This window comes from Bombina bombina, chromosome 11 (genome assembly GCF_027579735.1).
Source record: "Bombina bombina isolate aBomBom1 chromosome 11, aBomBom1.pri, whole genome shotgun sequence".
Classification (NCBI taxonomy): domain Eukaryota; kingdom Metazoa; phylum Chordata; class Amphibia; order Anura; family Bombinatoridae; genus Bombina; species Bombina bombina.
This window is the reverse complement of record NC_069509.1, coordinates 166159898-166181593: the sequence shown is the minus strand read 5'-3', so window position 1 is coordinate 166181593 and position 21696 is coordinate 166159898. Positions and strand designations below refer to the sequence as shown.

At 35.2% G+C, this 21696-nt stretch overlaps 1 protein-coding gene across 1 annotated transcript in view; it reads left to right on the top strand.

The window, feature by feature from the left end:
- Positions 1-21696, top strand: part of LOC128642102 (uromodulin-like) — a 90243-nt gene that overhangs the window by 63405 nt on the left and 5142 nt on the right. Inside the window, exons 12-16 of the mRNA XM_053694763.1 lie at positions 5451-5608; positions 13741-13986; positions 16138-16300; positions 18382-18454; positions 19199-19231. Of these exons, the coding sequence (XP_053550738.1) occupies positions 5451-5608; positions 13741-13986; positions 16138-16300; positions 18382-18454; positions 19199-19231 (673 nt within the window). The remainder of the gene's footprint in view (positions 1-5450; positions 5609-13740; positions 13987-16137; positions 16301-18381; positions 18455-19198; positions 19232-21696) is intronic.

The following is a 21696-nucleotide window of genomic DNA, read 5'->3' as shown; positions in this document are numbered from 1 at the left end:
TCTGAATTATAAAGGAAATTTTTGGAGTTTCCTGTCCCTTTAAAAATTACATAGAGTGGCGAAATGAAAGCTAATATAGCTGAATACAGCTTCAGAAAACGAAAAATGGCAAGAATCTGCACTGTAGCTCAAAACAAATATTTTAGCTGGAAACTAACACAACCAGAACGTAAATGGACTAAAACAAAATTCTAAAACTAACTGAAAATAAAATTTTTGACGAAACTAAACCGTTTCCCTAAAGAGCCAAGTGATTTTAGAGCCAAAATTGACAGTGACATTATGTTTCATAACCCCTTAATGACAAGTGACGTACCAGGTACGTCCTGCAAAAACTTGCAGTTAGTGACAATGGACGTACCTGGTACGTCACTTGTCTAAGAGAGTGCTGGAAGCGATCGCAATCGCTTCGAGCAGCTCTCAGGGTATTGCAGTGATGCCTCGATATTGAGGCATCCTGCAATACCCTTAGAAAGCATCCGATGCAGAGAGAGCCACTCTGTGGCCCTCTCTGCACCGGTAGCGATGCGGCCGGTTCGTTGGTGGGTGGGAGCGCAACTGGGAGGCGGGTGGGCGGCCCATCGCTACCCGGCATCCGGCTCCTGTTAGTGCAATGTGCACGCCGGGTGCCGGGAGCGTGCGGGGGCGCGCATGCGCGTGCGCGTGCGCGCGCGGGTGCGCGCGCACGCCCGCGATCACCTACCCACACTGACACCAATGAGTGGGAAGAGGGGGGGAAATATATATATATTAGGATCTGGGAGGGGGAGGGGGTTGGGGTATTGTGGGGGGCTGCTACACTACAGAAAAAAATAAATTAGTAATAAAAAATAATTAAAAACACTTTTTTTGGGGGCAAATTGGGTACTGGCAGACAGCTGCCAGTACCCAAGATGGCGGCAATTAGGTAGGGGAGAGGGTTAGATTGCTGGGGGGGGGGGATCATGGAGGTTGGGGCTAAGGCAGGAGTCCATCACAGCTAAAACATTTTATTTTTTTTTATAAAAAAAAATAAAAACTCCTTTTATTTAGTACTGGCAGACTTTCTGCCAGTACTTAAAGTGAAGGTCAAGTCCAACGCTCTTGTTTACAGTTTGAGACTTTACATGTGAAATCAGTATGATGTTCATTCATCAATAGCTTGAAAAATATTCTTGTCATTTAAATTTTTAATTTACAATTACCCTCCGTATTACCGTAATTGTCCGCCCGATATTTTCCCTCAATTGATTGACAGGTTTTCTACATCCTAGAGCCAATTACTTTTCTTCCCCCGGGGCGTCCTGCCCCTTTTTACCCGCGTCATCAATCACTATTGCGCATGCGTGTAACCGGGGCTATCGTCATCGTCTTCATGCTCGTGCATGATATGCGCATGCGTATTGCGCTGTATGTCTTCATTCGTTACATTGATTTAGTCATTAGACAGAGAAAAATTAGAATTAGACAGAGAAAGCGATTTACACTATTGCGTTCCAAAGTATGGATCCAAGTTTACATTTGTGTAAATACAATCTAACAGTGCTACGTACTGAAAATTTCTACGCATGCGCAAATGCGGTTAAAATACGCATGCGCATTCTGAACCCGGTGTTGTGCACGAGCTTTGAAGTGACGCGGTGAGCTTGTTGATATGCTCGCTACGTCATTAGATGCAAAGAAGGAAGTGGAGCGGGGGAGGAGTACAAATAAGAAACGGCGGTATTATATATATATATTTTACTATAAATTCATATACTTTTTAAAAAAAATATGTTAGCGACTTTAATAGTTATTTGATAATGTTTACATGGGTGCTGTGCAGTTAGTTAAAATTGACCTTCACTTTAAGATGGCGGGGACAATTGTGGGGTGGGGGAGGGAAGAGAACTGTTTGGGAGGGATCAGGGGGTGGGATGTGTCAGGTGGGAGGCTGATCTCTACCCTAAAGCTAAAATTAACCCTGCAAGCTCCCTACAAGCTACCTAATTTAACCCCTTAACTGCTGGGCATAATTTACGTGTGGTGCGCAGCAGCATTTAGCGGCCTTCTACTTACCAAAAAGCAACCACAAAGCCATATAAGTCTGCTATTTCTGAACAAAGGGGATCCCAAAGAAGCATTTACAACCATTTGTGCCTTAATTGCAGAAGCTGTTTGTAAATAATTTCAGTGGGAAACCTAAAGTTTGTGACAAAATTTGTGAAAAAGTGAACTTTTTTTTTATTTGATGACATTTGGCGGTGAAATGGTGGCATGAAATATACCAAAATGGGCCTAGATCAATACTTTGGGATGTCTTCTAAAAAAAAATATATACATGTCAAGGGATATTCAGGTATTCCTGACAGATATCAGGGTTCCAATGTAACTAGCGCTAATTTTGAAAAAAAGTTGTTTGGAAATAGCAAAGTGCTACTTGTATTTATGGCCCTATAACTTGCAAAAAAAGTAAAGAACATGTAAACATTGGGTATTTCTAAACTCAGGACAAAATTTAGAAACTATTTAGCATAGGTGTTTTTTGGTGATTGTAGATGTGTAACAGATTTTGGGGGTCAAAGTTAGAAAAAGTGTGTTTTTTTCAATTTTTTCCTCATATTTTATATTTTTTTTTATAGGAAATTATAAGATATGATGAAAATAATGGTATCCTTAGAAAGTCCATTTAATGGCGAGAAAAACGGTATATAATATGTGTGGGTACAGTAAATGAGTAAGAGGAAAATTACAGCTAAACACAAACACTGCAGAAATGTAAAAATAGCCATTGTCATTAAGGGTAAGAAAATTGAAAAATGGTCCGGTCATTAAGGGGATAAACAAGCAAACCTGATATTTTATCGACACCTAGTGGTAACATTGCAAACTGCATCTTCAGTTTAATGTTTTTTCTTTTCAAATGTTTTATAAAAAAGGCAAAATATGCCATTTAGTTGTATTATCTGGCTAACTTAAAGAACAAAAAAAAGTTTATAGGAACCGGAAATAACATATTAAAAACAAACACTCTCAGGATTTTCACTATGCAGATCAAATAATTTAATTTAAATACATATGTTGTGTGGGTATGTGGATAGATAGATAGATAGATAGATAGATAGATAGATATAGATACTGTAGATAGATAGATGGATAGATAGATAGATAGATAGATAGATATATGATATAAATAAACTCTTTATGAGTATTTTACATAAAAAGAAAAATTTCAGAGCAAGGGGTCATGATCTGAAGCTGAAGGGTAGTAGATTCAGGAGTAATTTGAGGAAGCTTCTTTACAGAAAGAGTGATTGATTCATGGAATAAACTTCCTCAAGAGGTGGTGATGACAAACACTGTGGGTGACTTTAAGAATGCCTGGGGCAAGCATAAGGCTATCCTACGAACTAGATACATTTATACCTTTAGGACATATTGGGCAGACTTGCTGGGCCTATGGCTCTTATCTGCTATCAAAATCTTTGTTTCTATGATAGATAGATAGATAGATAGATAGATAGACACACTTAAAGAAATTCAAGCTTCCTTTCATAAATGAGCACCAAAATGGTTATATTTGTATTTAATTTAAATAGCTAGTGGCCTTTCTGTCCCTGCGGACATTTGCTATAGTACCAGCAGAGCAAATTAAGCTTTCCATCCACCTAAACATTTTTTTTAATTGTGTTTTATGTCCGAATGAAGCATCTCATGGTAGAACAACTTACAGAAAAATTAAAACCAAACTTACCTTGTAATTGTTTATCAGATACTGTTAATATATTAAGGTCATGTGATAAGTGTTTTTTAAGGTCATGTGATAAGTGTTTTGAGTTTCCTTGGGGGAAATGCTATATAATTAATTAAATTAAAATGCTATGTAATTAATATAAATGGATATAATTAATATAAATGTTTACACAAGGTTAGAATCATTTTGTTGTATACTTTGATAATGTGGTAACGTTGACTGTATGAAAACAAATTTGCAGTTTTTTTTTATGAATCCATCGTATTTGCCTATTTAAAATGAATACTTAATCATTAATGTTTCCATTTTATATACATAGTATATATCTGCAACTAAACACTGAATTGAAAAAAAAAAAATATTTACATGGGGTGTTACCTTGGAGAACACATTTCAGTAGCCCGTTCTAAGGGTTGGCAAATAAAATCAAAATTAAACTTTTATGATTCAGATAGAATAAAATTATGAGTCTGTGATTGACTGATTGCTGTAACATGATACCAAGGCTGGCAAATTGAAGTAAGTTTTGAATATTGTCAGAAACAATCTGCTGCTCGTTTAATGTTCAGACTAAGTGCTTTTGCATTGTCTTTTTTTATTATGCATTTTTTGGTTAAACAATTCTATTGCATTTTACGGTCCTCAAAGGGACAGTAAAGTCAAAATTCAACTTTCATGATTCAGATAGAGCATGCAATTTTAAACAACTTTCCAGTTTACTTTCTGGGGACCGATTGCTAAAAAAGATATTGCAGAACTAGAAAAAGTTCAGAGAAGGGCCACAAAGCTAATAAGGGGATTGGAGAAATTAACCTATGAGGAGAGGCTAGCCAAACTGGGTCTGTTCTCTTTAGAAAAAAGGCGCTTGAGAGGTGACATGATTACTTTATATAAATATATTCAAGGCCCATATACAGAGATGGCAGAAGCTCTTTTTATTCCAAGAAAATTGGTTCTGACAAGAGGTCATAATTTAAGGTTGGAGGAAAGGAGATTTAATCTCCTGCAACGGAAACGTTTTTTCACTGTAAGAGCAATAAAATTGTGGAACTCATTACCAAAGGAGGTAGTGAATGCCAATACCATAGATACATTTAAAAATAGTCTGGATAAATTTCTGTATATAAACAAAATTCATGGATATGATTGCTAGTATTAAATGGGTCACATTTTAATGGGGTTATTTAAGCTTAACTGGAGCTTTTTGTAAGTATTTTAGATTTGTATAGGTTGAACTCGATGGACTTCAGTCTTTTTTCAACCTTATCTACTATGTTACTATGTTACTATGTTACTTCTGTTATCAAATTTGCTTTGTTCTATTAGTATAATTTATTGAAGAGTAAAACTAAGTAGGCTCATAAGAGCTCAGGAGTGTGCACGTGTCTTTAGTACTCTATGGCAGCAGTGTTTTGCAACACTATTTGTAGCTTTGTTATATAGTGTTGCAAAACACTGCTGCTATAGAGTGCTAAAGACACGTGCACACTCCTGAACTCAACCTAGTTTTACTCTTCAATAAAATATACCCAGAGAACAAAGCAAATTTGTTAACATAAGTCAAATGCAAAGTTGTTTAAAATTGCATATTCTATCTGAATTATGAAAGTTTATTTTTTACTTTACTGTCACTTTAAGTCTATAGTGATCTTATTACATTAAATCTTATTAGGTTTCTATTGCTAAAGAACGTTTGTCATCTTGTGTAATTCTTTCTAATATTCCTTTTATCCTATAGAAAAATGCATCAAGTCTGATCTACAGAAACACAATTTATTTGTCTCTGGATACCAACTCATCAATTGGTGGAGAAGATGTTGTCAGTATCACATATTCCTGTGTTTACCCACTGGACATAGGGATCACTCTTGAAACAGCTTTGAATCCCTTTGTCAGGTATCTACCTCTTCTTATATGTTTAATGTAATGAGTGAATTTGGATGGCTGGCTCAGGACAGGACATAAAAATCTGTTAAAATCTGACAGCGCTCAACCTTGTGTCTGTAGCTCCTAGTATTGTGGGTACCAGCGCCCCCAAAAAGGTGAATGTAGTGCTAAAAATAAATACACAGAGCGCCTCCTAAAAGGCTAAGACACTAGTAGTGACAAGATTATTTAAATAAAAAATATATTGAAATTCTATAGGGGTATATAAAATATTTTATAAGCTACTTATAGCTAAAATATACAAACAAGATACAAAAGTGGATCCACTTAAAATTAACAATAAAATATGTATATATCTATATAAAAAACAATACAATTGTGGTTAAAAACCACAACAATATACAATCTTAATCACAAAATAAATTACAATAAAACAGCTGTTGGTGGTTGGATAAAAAATAAATATAAAAACATCAATTTACTGAGTAGGTGTCCATAAATATGTAGGTTCCAAACTTTAAATTCTTTCCAGAGAGTGAATGTCCAATATAAAGATTCTATTTTAAAACAGTTATCCTTATATATCCCTCGATAAACGGTGAAATGATGAAGTGTGTAAAAAAGAAAAACGTAGTGGTTTTCAAATCAAATTTCAAAAATTATTGTGAATATCCAAAAAATCCTGAAAAGATGATGTGATGAAGTGGGCGTGAATAATCAAAAATGTGTGTACACAAAAATGAAAAAAGAAAAAGGAAAAAATGTGAAAAAATAATCCAAATGAATATTTAGGATGTGTTAAAGTGAATAACACACTTATAAAGTGACCCTTATGTGAATACAAGATGTGAAGAGATGCTCCTAAAAAGTTATTCCTGTGTGTAAACGATGAAAAAATACAGAAATGGATCCTATGTCTCAGGGATCAATTCATTCAAAGATATACCTGTAATAAAACAAATATAACATAGTGCAAAACTGCTATTCAAACTTAGTCAGTAATTGAAAAGAAGCTTACCATATATGTCAACGCGTTTCGGCCCTAAGAACTGGGCCTTTATCAAGACTATAGATGGATTAGCATGGTAGCTCCTTTTATAGCTATTACTGGCCAATAAGTGCCAGTGTTGTTTTGGCGCCAAAAAATAACCTCTACTTCCTGTTCCTGTTGACCTGGAAGTAAAAAATAACCTCTACTTCCTTTTCCTGTTGACCTGGAAGTAAAAAAATATAACCTCTACTTCCTGTTCCTGATGACCTGGAAGTACTATTGAGTTTATTCTATTTTTGTATATATGTTCCTAGTTTCATGGTAAATTCATGCTATGTTTCAAATAAAGTACATGTTCATTTTTATTTGTTTCATTAATATTTGAAAGATAATATTTGCCTAAAATCGGCAAACCGGAAGTGTGTGTTCAGTCATTTATCACCATGGAAACCAATATAAGAGTGAATGAATAGAACAATTTTCAGTCATATATTTAGATTTACCATGCCTGATCTGAAAATAGGCTTAATCTATCCTAAGGTAACTAGCTATTTTTGAAAATTGTAAGGCTGCTTGTTAGGCCCTTCTTTGACAGAAAAGACGAGTGAATGAAAAATGTATTCTACTTAGGGAAGACATCAAAGTAATAAATATTATAGTGGATATGACACTATTAAGGAATACAATAAAATAAAATAGAAGATTCTTATTTAAAAAATATAACAATCTAAAAGGGTCCTAAAATGTAAGCAATAATATCACTGTCCCTATAGAGATATCTATTTAGGAAAAGCGTATAGAATGTCTTCTGGAATGTCATAAAAAATCATATATTTTTTTTGATATATAGAAATATCAAGAAACCTATTAAGATAAACATTGTCATATAGCCTCCTATATGGAGACGACCCAGGGCTAAAAAACATTGGAATGATAAACATGATAAAAACATTGGGATAATGAACATCGATTGTAAACATAATTAAAATATAATTAAATTGTTCGAATGATAAACATGATAAAAACATTAGGATAATGAACATCGATTGTAAACATAATTAAAATTTATAAAAATTAGAATATTAAAATATTTCAATATTTGAAACTCTCCATCAGTAATAGTAATGCAAAGTGGCAGGTGAAGAGGGGGGGTGCATGGTTATATTAACAGAAGTACTTGAAATCACAATTACAATAAGACCTATCTCTTTCAAATGCCTACATATACTCTATGTGGGGGTGTGCCTAATCTATGCTAGTATGAAAATGCATGCACCTATTTAAGCTACACCTATAGGATAGAATAATAACAGCGGCTATAATCTTAAGTTAAGAAGATGAGATAGATCTTCTTTGTTATTAAGACCCTTAGGGTAAAGGCAATCTAAATTGAAAATCCATTTTGATTCAGCAGTTAATAGTTTCTTTTCATAGTTCCCCCCTCTCCAATTGGCTGTAACCAATTGGATACCTATGTAGCTGAGATCTTTTTGTCTTCCCTGATGTTGCTGCGTGAAATGCCGATATAGTGGTGTGTCTACATTTTTATGCTTGATTTTTAACAGGTGTTCTTTGATTCTGTCTTTCAAAAGTCTGGAGGTCTGGCCTACATATTGTAGACCACAGTTACATTGTATCATATAGATGACCCCCTTACTTGTGCATCTTATTGTATCTTTAATTTCATACTTCACTTTAGAATTGTGTGAAATAAAGTTTCGTGTTTTTATTCCCCTTTCACACGCTTTACAGTTTATACAAGGAAAGAAACCCCTTAGGTTTCTACCAAAGACATCTTTGCTAGTTGTTTGCGGAGTCTTGGGAACACTAGGGGACAATATGTTCTTGAGATTATTGGCTTTCCTGTAAATAAATGTGGGGTTAGGTGGAAGTTTTTCTCCTATAATTTCATTGTCTTTCAGGAGTGGCCAATGTTTTCGGATTATTCTTTCTATTAGATATCTATTTTCGCTATATCCTGTAATGAATGGGACAATAAGAGTATCTTCACTATTGGTTGACAAGCCCATCTTATTTTTGTTTTTATTTTTATATTTCAATAAGTCTCTTCTATCTTTATTCCGGACTTCTTCCATATTTTGGTTTAGGCTATCCTCTTCGTAGCCTCTCTCTAAGAATTTTCCTTTAAGTATTGTTGCTTGTTCTTCCCACTTTTCTGGGTTTGAACAATTTTTCTTAAGGCGAAGAAATTGTCCCTTAGGAATATTGGATTTCCACTTGAAATGATGGCAACTCTCCTGGTGGATATAATTATTACAGTCCACTTCTTTGAAGAACGTGGATGTTTCCAATATTCCATTTTTCACCTCAATTTTCAGGTCTAGAAATGTAATTTCCTTGGCACTGATTTCAAAAGTGAATCTTAAGTTTTTGGTATTATTGTTCATAACCTGTATTGTGTGTAATAGGTCCTCCTTTGTGCCTTTCCATATCATTAAAATGTCGTCAATATAGCGTGCATAGAGGACCAGGTCCGCGCTAGCTGGGCAGGATTCCCAAAATATGTGTTCCCACTGCCCCATATATAAATTAGCGTAGCTCGGCGCGAACCTGGTCCCCATCGCTGTGCCACACGTCTGTCTGTAAAAAATACCCTTATGATTAAAATAGTTGTGTGTTAAAATATATTTTATCGCATCAAGAATAAAATTTCTCTGTAATTCTGGTACTTCTTCATCTTTTTTCAGGAAAAGTTCCACCGCCTCTATACCTCCCTCATGGGGTATGCTAGTATAGAGGGATGTGACGTTGCATGTAGCTAATATGTAATTGTCATTCCATTCTATATTATTCAATATGTTCAGAACCTGGGTTGAATCTTTAAGGTAGGATGGTAGTCCCATAACATATCTCTGAAGGTTTCTGTCAACATATTCCGAAAGATTGCTTGTCAATGATCCGATGCCTGAAATTATTGGTCTACCCGGTGGGTTCACCAAGGACTTATGTATCTTAGGGAGGTAGTATATTACCGGAGTTATTGGGTCTTTTGTCCCTATATACTTGAACTCCTTATCGTTCAGTATTCTATTGTTTTTGGCTTCTCCTAAGAGTCTGTCTAACTCCCTTTTGTAACCCTCAACCGGGTTCTGTTTCAATACTTCATAAGTTTGGTCATCAGATAAAATTCTATGACATTCTTGATCGTAGTCTTCTTTATTCAGGACAACAATCCCCCCACCCTTGTCCGCTGGTTTGATGACCACATTGTGGTTTTTTCCAATTTCCTAATGGTGTGCAGTTGTTCTTTAGACAAATTATGTTTGTATTTGTTCAATTTTTTAGGTTTTATGTCTCTTATTTCTTTGACTACCATTGTCTCGAATGTTTCGATGGCATTACCCTTACTAGTCACTAGAAAAAAAGACGATTTGGGTTTTAGATTGGTGTGTCGATATGGGCTCAACCTTAAATCATTGTTAGCTACATCTATATTTCCATTATAAGATGTATAAGATTCTAAAGGAGATTTTATGAAGGGCCTTTTTAAGGTCATTCTTCTGATGAATTCCTTTGCATTAACAATGGTTTCAAATTTGTTTAGGCCTTTAGATGGAGCAAAGGACAAACCATAATTTAATATTGAAGTTTCCTTTTCTGATAGTATTACAGTACTTAAATTATAGATTCCTCCGGATGATGAAACAGTATTACATGTGTTCTTTTGCTTATTTTTGTTCTCATTTGTATTCTTATTTACTAGGGTTGCACCGATACCATTTTTTTATGACTGAGTACAAGTACCGATACTTGTTTTCAAATACTCGCCGATACCAATTACCGATACTTTTTTTTATGTCATGTGACAGTTTACCAAGCACAATACAGACTAATTATTTAAGATTCCTTCTTTATAATTATAAAGGACTGTAATTCAAAAGACATTATGAAATAATAAAAAAAGTTCACTGAACATGTTTATAAATAAAAAAAATTACAATAAAATATTAAATTTAAAGGTGTGATGCAATTGGGTTGTAGGGCTGTTATATAACATCAATCTGACATGTGTATGGAGGTTCGACTCTAAGCTGAACAGTCTTTCACTTTCCACACTACTGCATGGGGCAGAAAGATATTTTTGGCCCATTTTAGCCAGAGCTGGAAATCTGTTAATTAACTGCCCAGTACTTCAGGGGTTTGTCTGAACGAGATACAGTGATCTCTCCTACAATAATACAAATAACAGCAATTTGTATTGGCAGAACAGTAGTAAACAATTTTTTGTTTAGTCTCCTCTCCAGTTTAAAATGAAATGGGAACATACAGTTTGAAAAAACGCCACAAGATAGCATATGGGTAGGAAGTGGAGGTATCGGTTTAAGTATCGGTGCATTTGCACGAGTACAAGTACTCATGCAAATACTTGGTATCGGTACCGATACCGATACTAGTATCGGTATCGGTGCATCCCTATTATTTACCCTTTGATTTTTATTCTTATTCAATTTCTTTCCTCCTCTCTTGCTTCTACGAGTTTTCTTTTTTCCGTAGGTGTAAGAAATTCCTCTGGATGTGAGTTTTTTCTTTTTGTTGATGTTCTGTCTATTACTCTGGCTACTGGCTGATGTGCCCCTAAAAAAGAATGGCCTGAGGATGAGGCTTGATCTGTTTTATTGCCTGTAGCTATGTTAGAACTCTGTTCCTCAGTCTGTTCAGGTCTCTTGTTCGGTGTATGTTTCTGTACACCTGTATCCCTCCTCATATTTTTCTGATCCAGAGGTAGAAATCTATTATTATTGTTATAATAATTTCTTTTCCAGTTGCCCCCTTTATTATTTTGATCTCTATTGCCTTGATGGGGATTACCCCGTCTAACTCTCTCATCCCAAGAGTTAGCATTATTCCGTTAACTGTAGTCATCATTATACCATCTGTTATTCGCATAATGATGGTTATAGTGTGGAGTAGTATGTCTCCTATCTTGTGGAGAAAAGTGGGAGGAGACGTTATTCCCATCATTATTAAATTGATGCCTTGTACGAGATGGATCTGGATAGTGTCTATAATTTTGATATGATCTATAATTGTTTGTATTATAGGTTCGATCTCTGTAATTTTCTTCCAACCTATTATTCTGTCTGAGAGGTGTCTGTGGCAGTGGGTTATCTGTGAATACAGGTCTTCTATTATATGATCTCTCCCATCTCTCATTATGATTAAAATTACGTGTAGAGTCATCAAAAGAGTATGGGTTAGAATCGTATCTGTTTCTCCTGTGTGGCGGTCTAAATGTTCGCCTCCCTCTCTTATGTGATACTTCTTCCCATTCTGCTCACTCATTAGATTGTGTAGTGACCCCATCATTAGTTCCAGTCTCATTGGTATTGTTAGGTGTATATATTTCAGTCTCATTCTGTTCATTCTGTTTCATCTGTTGTAATTCTTTGTTATTTTTTGGCGCCAAAACAACACTGGCACTTATTGGCCAGTAATAGCTATAAAAGGAGCTACCATGCTAATCCATCTATAGTCTTGATAAAGGCCCAGTTCTTAGGGCCGAAACGCGTTGACATATATGGTAAGCTTCTTTTCAATTACTGACTAAGTTTGAATAGCAGTTTTGCACTATGTTATATTTGTTTTATTACAGGTATATCTTTGAATGAATTGATCCCTGAGACATAGGATCCATTTCTGTATTTTTTCATCGTTTACACACAGGAATAACTTTTTAGGAGCATCTCTTCACATCTTGTATTCACATAAGGGTCACTTTATAAGTGTGTTATTCACTTTAACACATCCTAAATATTCATTTGGATTATTTTTTCACATTTTTTCCTTTTTCTTTTTTCATTTTTGTGTACACACATTTTTGATTATTCACGCCCACTTCATCACATCATCTTTTCAGGATTTTTTGGATATTCACAATAATTTTTGAAATTTGATTTGAAAACCACTACGTTTTTCTTTTTTACACACTTCATCATTTCACCGTTTATCGAGGGATATATAAGGATAACTGTTTTAAAATAGAATCTTTATATTGGACATTCACTCTCTGGAAAGAATTTAAAGTTTGGGACCTACATATTTATGGACACCTACTCAGTAAATTGATGTTTTTATATTTATTTTTTATCCAACCATCAACAGCTGTTTTATTGTAATTTATTTTGTGATTAAGATTGTATATTGTTGTGGTTTTTAACCACAATTGTATTGTTTTTTATATAGATATATGCATATTTTATTGTTAATTTTAAGTGGATCCACTTTTGTATCTTGTTTGTATATTTTAGCTATAAGTAGCTTATAAAATATTTTATATACCCCTATAGAATTTCAATATATTTTTTATTTAAATAATCTTGTCACTACTAGTGTCTTAGCCTTTTAGGAGGCGCTCTGTGTATTTATTTCAGGACAGGACATAAACGATTAGCCAATCAGGATAGGCAGTTGTGTGACCCCGCCAATCAACAGCTATTTCTTGCTCTGAAGTTGCATTGCTTGCATCTCCCGAGTAACTCTTAAAGGGACAGTCAAGTCAAAATTAAACTTTCATGATTCAGATAGGGCACACAATTTTAAACAACTTTCCAATTTACTTTTATCATCAATTTTTCTTTGTTCCCTTAGTACTCTTTGTTGAAAGCTAAACCTAGGTAGGCTCATATGCTAATTTTGAAGGCCACCTCTTATCTTAGTGCATTTTGACAGGTTTTTTTACAGCTAGACAGCTCTAGTTCATGTGTGCCATTTAGATCAAATTGTGCTCATGGAGTTACAAAGGAGTCAGCACTGATTGGTTAAAATGCAAGTATGTCAAAAGAACTGAGATAATGGGTAAAAAGTATATTAATATAACCGTGTTGGTTATGCAAAATTGTGGAATGGCTAATAAAGAGATTATCTATATTTTTAAACAATATATATTCTAAAGTAGACTGTCCCTTTAAGCTAGGTTTGTAAATCCTTTGGGGAGCTTTTTCATAACACAGTTTTGTATGGTAAGTAATAAAAAAATGCCACGCTGTAAGGAACAAACAGATGCATTTTTTTGCCTTAGAATGCACCTATAAAAGGATTGTTTGAACAGTTTTGATTAAATGAAGCAGGAATGTAAGTTTTTTATATTTTTATACTATTTGTGCCTTATATTTATCAATTATCATTACAGCTCAGTAGTTATCAATATGGAAGGCACAGGAACATTTACAGCACGTATTGTGCTCTACAAAGATGCAAGTTATCTCTCTCCATATGAAGGATCTGCAGTTGTGTTGACAAACAAAACCATATTGTATATTGGAACATTTCTTGATGGTGGTGATACTTCTCAGTTTGTTTTGCAGTTGAAAAATTGCTATGCCACTCCTACACAAAATGGTTCTGACTCTACAAGATATGATATCATCAAAGACAGGTAAGAACATGTTAAATATACATATAAATAACACATATATGTAACTTCTTACCAGCCAAAACATGTCTTTAATGCAAAGGATTACATTTTGATTGAAGCAGCAATCTCCTACTGTCAAACAAAGTATATATAAGGAGCAGAATAATAATCATGTTTGGTGGTAAATACCTATATTTATCATGCTGTGCAATTTTACAAACGTTGGCCATATACAGGGGTGGACTGAGCAGTTGTGCAAATAGGATCTGGACCAAGGGCCCAGCATCTAGGTGGATCCACCAGTGGCATCTCCAAGGCTCCCAGTGTGCTGCCTAAGCTCACAGTCACAGTAGTGCAGTGGTTATGAGCTGTGGCTATAAGTAACTAAGCAGTTAAGTGTGGGTTTTATGGGGGCCATAGCTCTAGGGGGAGGCCCTGACCCTGGATCGGGGGTTTGTTGCTCTGGGGGTCCTAGAGTGTGGGGTCCAGCCCTGGAGGGTGGGGGCCCAGGGGGATCTGTTGCTATTGGGGCCATTGATTGTGTGGTCTGGCTCTGGAGGTTGGGGGCCCTGTCTCTGGCCCTTGAGGTTTAGGGTCCTGTTACTGGAGGTTGGGGGGCCTAGTTGGGGCAGGACAGGGAGGTAGCCATGCTCATTAGCACAAATTTGCATAACTGTAGGTGGGTGTTACACAGTGGGGCCCTTCCCTACTTTTTGCCCGGGGACCCGGTTGGTCTCAGTCTGCCCCTGGTCATATACAATTACAGTTTTGCAAGCTATAGAAGTTCAAATCATTAACCTGAAGAAAATTCATATCTGTGTCAGTGCTTATGGGCTAAATGATGCAAATCCTAAAGCTATACATTTAAAAAGATCAAGCTGACATTAAAGATATTAGCAATAAAGCAACTGCATTTCACTTGTAACCTAGGCCTACTTTTGTTAGATCAGAACATAAACTCTCCTACATCTGTCCCTATTAGTCAAAGCAAAGGAAAGCATGAATACCACCGGGCTTTGCAATAATCCATTTAAGCCAGGGTACATTTGCACTATAATTATACATTAATAAATCATTAGTGATTCAGGCCTAAAATAAAGATCCAGTTAAATCAAAGATTTAAAAAAAAATCTAAATATCCTGAAACTTACTGGGAGGGCTTATGGTATATTGGGGGATTGAACAAATTCAGAAAGGATTTTGCTAAAACTAAAGAACGTAAAGGGAAACTGTGGTTAATAATAATCTGCTTATTTTATGATTTGTGTTAGTAGGTCTCTGAGCACCGGGGTACCACTTCATAATCTTCAAAATAACAATCAGTATTCTACACTTATCACTGGAATTAAGTATTTTTACATACAAGGCCACCTTGGAGAGCAAGAATCAAGCATGGACACAAGATAGAATCTAAGTGCTAGAATTATCAAGCTGATGCGGACAGGGGCGCTTATACCCCCTGTATTTAGCTCGCCCCTGGCGGGGGGAATTTCCCCGGAGGAATTTACCATTGCACACGAGCACTATTTTGCGCTCATGTGCAATCCTTCCCCCTGCCCGTGCACTGCCAATCACACGCGGGCAGGAGCTGTCAATCTCCCCAGTCGGACTAGACCACAGAGATTGAATTTCGCTACCATAGAGGTGGCGAAAGGTTAAGAAAGCAGCGGTCTGATGACCGCTGCTTGTTAAAAACGACGAGCAGGTTCTCTTGTGAGAACCTGCAGCGGTAAGGGCTCAAAGGCTGGCGAAAGCCTTTGATAAATCGACCCCTAAATCTGCTCTGGTTTATTCTTAGCAAGGCTGCATTATATACTATACATCACATACATGGTAACTTAACACAGAGAGGCTGCATACACTCCCCTTATTACAAATTAGTTAATACAACTTAACAGACATAAGATCCTTTGTGTAAGACTGGAGACATTCATCCTAAAGAAAAAGATAACAAAAGAATGTAACATCCCAGTAAGTGCATGGTTACCCTTGACAACCAGATAAGAACACTAGTCTCTGAGAACAGATGTCATAAAAAAAATACAGGAAAAAATAACAGTTCAATATTAGTTCAGAAATGGTTTCATAGGTACAAAATGGCGGGAATGTTTGGTTATATACAGTATATATATTCTTACAATTTGACACGTATAGTTTTTTTTCTTTTTATAGTTGCCCCAGTAAACAAGATTCAACCATAAGGGTGTTTGAAAATGGTGTATCAAGAATGGGACGTTTTGGAGTACAGTTATTTGGATATATCCAAGATCATAACACTGTCTACTTGCACTGCAATATTCATGTTTGTGACATCAAAAGTGAAATATGTAATAGTGTAAGTACATGATGGCTGTTAGTGGTTTTCTTCTAGATTCTCATCCAAATAAAATAACTTCCTAAAACAGGACAACTTTGTAACAATCCCCTACTTAATCAATTCTTCTTCTATGTAGGTAAGTGGTGAAACTATGGGGTTCAGTAAATGAACAAGTAACATTCCCTAGAATTTGCTAAGAAAATTATGGCTCAAATGCTTTCAAATATTTATTGCTATGTAGTTTTCAGTTTTTAATTGCCAACCACTACTATACTATACCGGTATACCCCGCTCATTCAGCGGGTTAGGGACCGGAGCCCCGCTGTAAAGTGAAAACCGCCTTCAAGTGAAACAATGCAGTTTTAGCTTTCTTTTCACTTGCCATTGTGTTTAAAAACTTGAAAGCATGTTTGAACTAACATATATTAGGAGTGCAATAGTGCTGCATTTAGTTTAACACTCGCACAGCACAGTATTCAATTAGTATTCAATAAATACTGTACCTGTAAAATAGTGACTGTAGTAAAATTTGTCAGACTATACCACTGAGACACAGATTGCACTGTAATGCTGTAAACAGAGTGAACTGCGCATAACAAAATGGTGACAGTCCCTTTTCTCGCAATCTCACGATGATTACAGCACTGTTTCAAAATCTTTGGAGGTTGAACTTCAGCTCCACAAAGCGCTGTATTAGCGAAGCGCTGTAAAGTGAAGCGCTGTAAAGTGAGGTATACCTGTATTATACTAAACTATACTACGTCCTTTACCACAGTCTGTAAGTCCATTTTCTTCTACCACTCCTAAAGGGGATGCTGTAATGACTCATTTTACAAAAAAATCCATCTACCAATTATTCTGAGCCATTTAGAGATATATTGGAAAGAACAATGGAGCAAAATCAGCCTCCAAAGAAGCATTTTGTTCCATAGGCTGGAAATCCTAAAATTAATCTACAGTTAAATCTTCTGGTAAGTCCAACTCTACTTAACAAAGTAAACCTTAATGGTTGGCATGCCCAGATGTTTTCTGTAGAAGCTCACCTCTTTCACATATAGCTGAGGTTTATTTCAGATCAATAGGTGTTAGATACTTTATTTGACAAAAATGTAAAGATGAAATCACTGTAGATTGTATTAAAATGAATATCTCTAAGTGCTATTCTGGTTTCTGTAGAGCTCAAAGGTGTCTTTATTCATGTTTCAGTTGCACGCAATCATTACCTGTATGGGGTTCTAGTATTGCAGCATTAGCACTTTGGTATATCTCAACTTCATATATCAGCACACGTCTTTATGAATGTCTTCATTATAGTTATCAGCAAGGAATGAGTTATGAGTTTTGTTACTTCATCTGTTACAGGCATTAAATGGACATTATTTTAGTTATTGGCCCTTATTCTTCTTTCAAAGAAATCAATTACACCACCTTGAGATCTACTTATTGTACTTGATATTTTATTGGAAATACTTTTGATTTTTTTTAAGTGAAGTTTCTTATGATTTCTAACACTGAAGACAATCTTCTTGGTTGCAATTACTTCTGCAAAAAGAGTTTCAGAATTGAAGCAGTTTCTATGGAATAATCATATATATATTTTTTTCACGAGGACAAGGTACAGTTCCTGAATTACTATAAGAAATTTATTTCATACTTTAGAGGATAAAGTCCTATCATAGGACTCCCTATATCAAGCTGTATATGCATCTTTGGATCCCTTTGCTGCCAGCTTGTATGAGTGCGCCGGCAGCCGATAGTTAAGAAGCAGGGCTCATGAGATTGCCGCTGCCGAACCTGTGCACCAGCTCTTAGTTGGCAGATTAAAATCACCCCGATTAACAGACCCTACTCACGTGCCATCCCTAGATTATACGCCACAAGCTCACTTCTCTTGTTATTTGTCCTGTTAGCCGTCCTGTTAAGTACATTCACTAAGAATGTAGGGAATTAAGATAGGGGGGGCTCCTTTAAGAAGGGAAAGTAGTTAGTTTCTGTCCATTCAATCTCAGGAGAGGGGTCTCTCATTGTTGCTTATTAATTAGGGATATGTGCTGAGATAATGAAATGTAATGTTTAATTTCTAAATGTATCTCTTCTAGACTTGCACTGGGTTTACAGCTCGAAGTGCAACTCCGACTCAGACTGTCTCCATAGGACCAATATCCCGACAAGGTACTGTATTCCTTCTAATTCATTCTGAAATATCTTTAAGTTTCTTAAAATAAAGTATATCTTGAAGGTACCACTAATGTTGGGATTAGAGAAAGAAGTTAAAAAGATTAATACGATTTTTAACAGAGCCTAGAAAAAAATGTTTGTATAAATCCTTCATGTATTTCCCCAAATAGTTTATTGCTGGTTTGTTTTCATTGGCTTTATGTAAGTAAGATACTTACTTAGCCATCACCTACATTTTATGATTGTGTTGAATTCACAAGTAAAAAAAATGGCTTACTTAGCTCAATGTATTAGCAATCCATTATTTAAACTGATGGTAAAAGTCAAAATTAAACTTTCATGATACAGATAGAGCATACAATTTAAAGAAAAAATTCCAATTTGTTTTTATTAACTAATTTTCTTCATTCTCTTGGTATACTTTGTTAAAAATCATATCTAGGTACGCTCAGAAATAGTAATGCTCAACTGGGAGCTAGCTGCACATGTATGCTTCTTGTCATTGTCTCAGCTAGCTCCCTGTAGTACATTGATGCTCCTTCAACAAAAGACACCAAGAGTATGAAGCACATTCGATAATAGAAGTGAATTGGTAAGATGTTTAAAATTGTAAACTCTTTCTAAATCATGAAAGAAACAAATTTGAGTTTAGTGTACCTTTAAATTTCAACTACAAGTGAAAATAGAATGTCTAAGTTTCAGAAGACTATTTAACCACTTACTATCATTTTTTTACAGCTGAAACCGCTGTCCCATTACCAGAAACTAATGGTAAGTGATCAATAATATTAGGCAGTATAAAAGATTTTACTGATTTTGATAAAGGTTGTGGAGAATAGAAAATTTTATGTTGTATTGGTTCTTGCCTAGTGGAATAGATTTACTTTTTTCATAAGGCTGTCAAACAAGGACAGACACTCAGCAAGACAAAACTCAATTTTTTATCTCTAAAAACCATTATTGACAATATGCAATAGGGTCTATTAAGTTCTATTAGAAAAGTTGTGCAAAGATAATGAAATGAGTTTTAATTCTTCATGTCAGACCAATATATAATAAGGTTATCACATGGCTTATAATTTGCACTACAAAAAAATAACTATTTATAACGTTTTCAAGATAATTTTGCTTATTCATAGAGATGTGAGACAAATATTGTCGAATATTGGTTTTAGATTTGTTACTGTTATTTCGAATGGTAACAAATTAACAACTGATTTTAACAAAAAGCTTACATTATATAACACTTAAAAGAATCTTTCAATGACAACAGAACATAATTTGGTTAATTAAATCCTTTATAAAAGTTTACAAATTAAATGTTCTACAAGATTCACCATTAAAGCCTATGGAAATGTGTGTAGTTAAATAATTTGTTAAAGGGACAGTTTACTCAAAAAATTCTCCCCTTTAATTTGTTCCCAATGATCCACTTTACCTGCTGGAGTGTATTACATTGTTTACAAGTAGCTCCTTTACCCTTGTATTGGCATTTGAAATAGTTGATTTAGCCTGTGGTATCCCCACCTATTCTGAAAGTTTGTGGTCGCAGGTCCAAGCTATAGATAAGCTTTGTAAACACAGCCAGCAGAAGAGATTACACTCCCAGTGGGATATAGCAGAGATAAGGTAATAAAATGTTGATTTTCCATTGTTCTCTCCAAGTACTGGTGATTGTTTTATGGACAGATATAAGATAAAGACGCAGGTATATGTACACAATGTGATAAAGTAATGAGATCTGATTATACCTACAAGCTCAACCTATTTATTAGGTTGTGACTTCAAAACACAAAATCAGAGCATTAATATACACAAATAAACCTTAAAAAGCTAATTTTTATACATTTTTACTCTGCAAGCAATTGTAAACACATTAAGGGAAAAACTATTTTACAGTATACTGTCCCTTTAAGCTTTTCTAAAGGATTGTGATATACTTTATAACTCAATGAGTTGTTGCAGCCTAATTTGAACTCTCTGGACCTCCTGACCTTTGTGATTTGCATCTTAGTCAAAGTGACTGAAATAGCTAAGCATATCCAAGTCTCCCACCTCCTTATGCTAGGATAGGGCTTGATTGGACAAGCCTGTATGACTAAAATCAATATTTACAACCTGACTGGCTAGAGTCATACTATGGCAGAATTGTACAGGGGACATAGACACATGAATGGTCAGACCCCCTGTGCATCTTTACAAACTAAGAAACTGATTTTCCTACCCTTTCTTTATCTTTTTTTTTATGGCAAACAGTGGGAATGAACAAACTAATTTGTTTGGTCAAGCAGTTGTTCATGTTTCATCCATTTTGTCCTCTATTGAAGTCTGATAGTACATCTCTTGTAGGAATTTTAACCAATTTGATGCAAAGTTGCTACCATATAGTGCTCCAAAAATTGGCCGGCTCCAAAGCATATGTCCCTGCTTTTCAACATATGATACCAAAAGAACACAGACAAATTGATAATAGAAGTACATTCAAATGTTGTTTAAAACTGCATGCTCTATCTAAATCATGAAAGAAAAAATATGGATTTCATATCCCTTTAAATTCTTCCTCATCTGCTATGTATGTTTCTAAGACTGGTTGTTAATTATTATACTGCCAATCACATTATAGAGTTTGTGCAACTCTGTTTACAAGTTGGTCAAACTCAGCTGATTTTAAAGGGACACTGAACCCAATTTTTTTCTTTTATGATTCAGATAGAGCATGCAATTTTAAGCAACTTTCTAATTTACTCCTATTATCATTTTTTCTTCATTCTCTTGCTATCTTTATTTGAAAAGCAAGAATGTAAGTTTAGATGCCAGCCCATTTTTGGTTCACAACCTGGGTTGTGCTTGCTGATTGGTGGCTAAATGTCAGCCACCATTAAACAAGTGCTGTCCAGGGATCTGCTCAAAAAATTGGCTGGTTCCTTAGCTTAGATGCCTTCTTTTCAAATAAAGATAGCAAGAGAACAAAGACAAATTGCTAAAAGGAGTAAATTAGAACGTTACTTATAATTTCATGCTCTATTTTAATTAATGAAATAAAAAATGTGGGTTTAGTATCCCTTTAATTAACATCAGAAAAAGCCAATTTCAGATTAAAAAACAGCTGAATTTACCATAATACGTTGATTTAAATCAAACTACAAAAGATGAGTTTGACTGACTTCAGTAGTGTTAAAAAAATAGCTGATAGTCAAATTTAACTGAATATTCACAAATGTTTCCTTGCCCTCCTC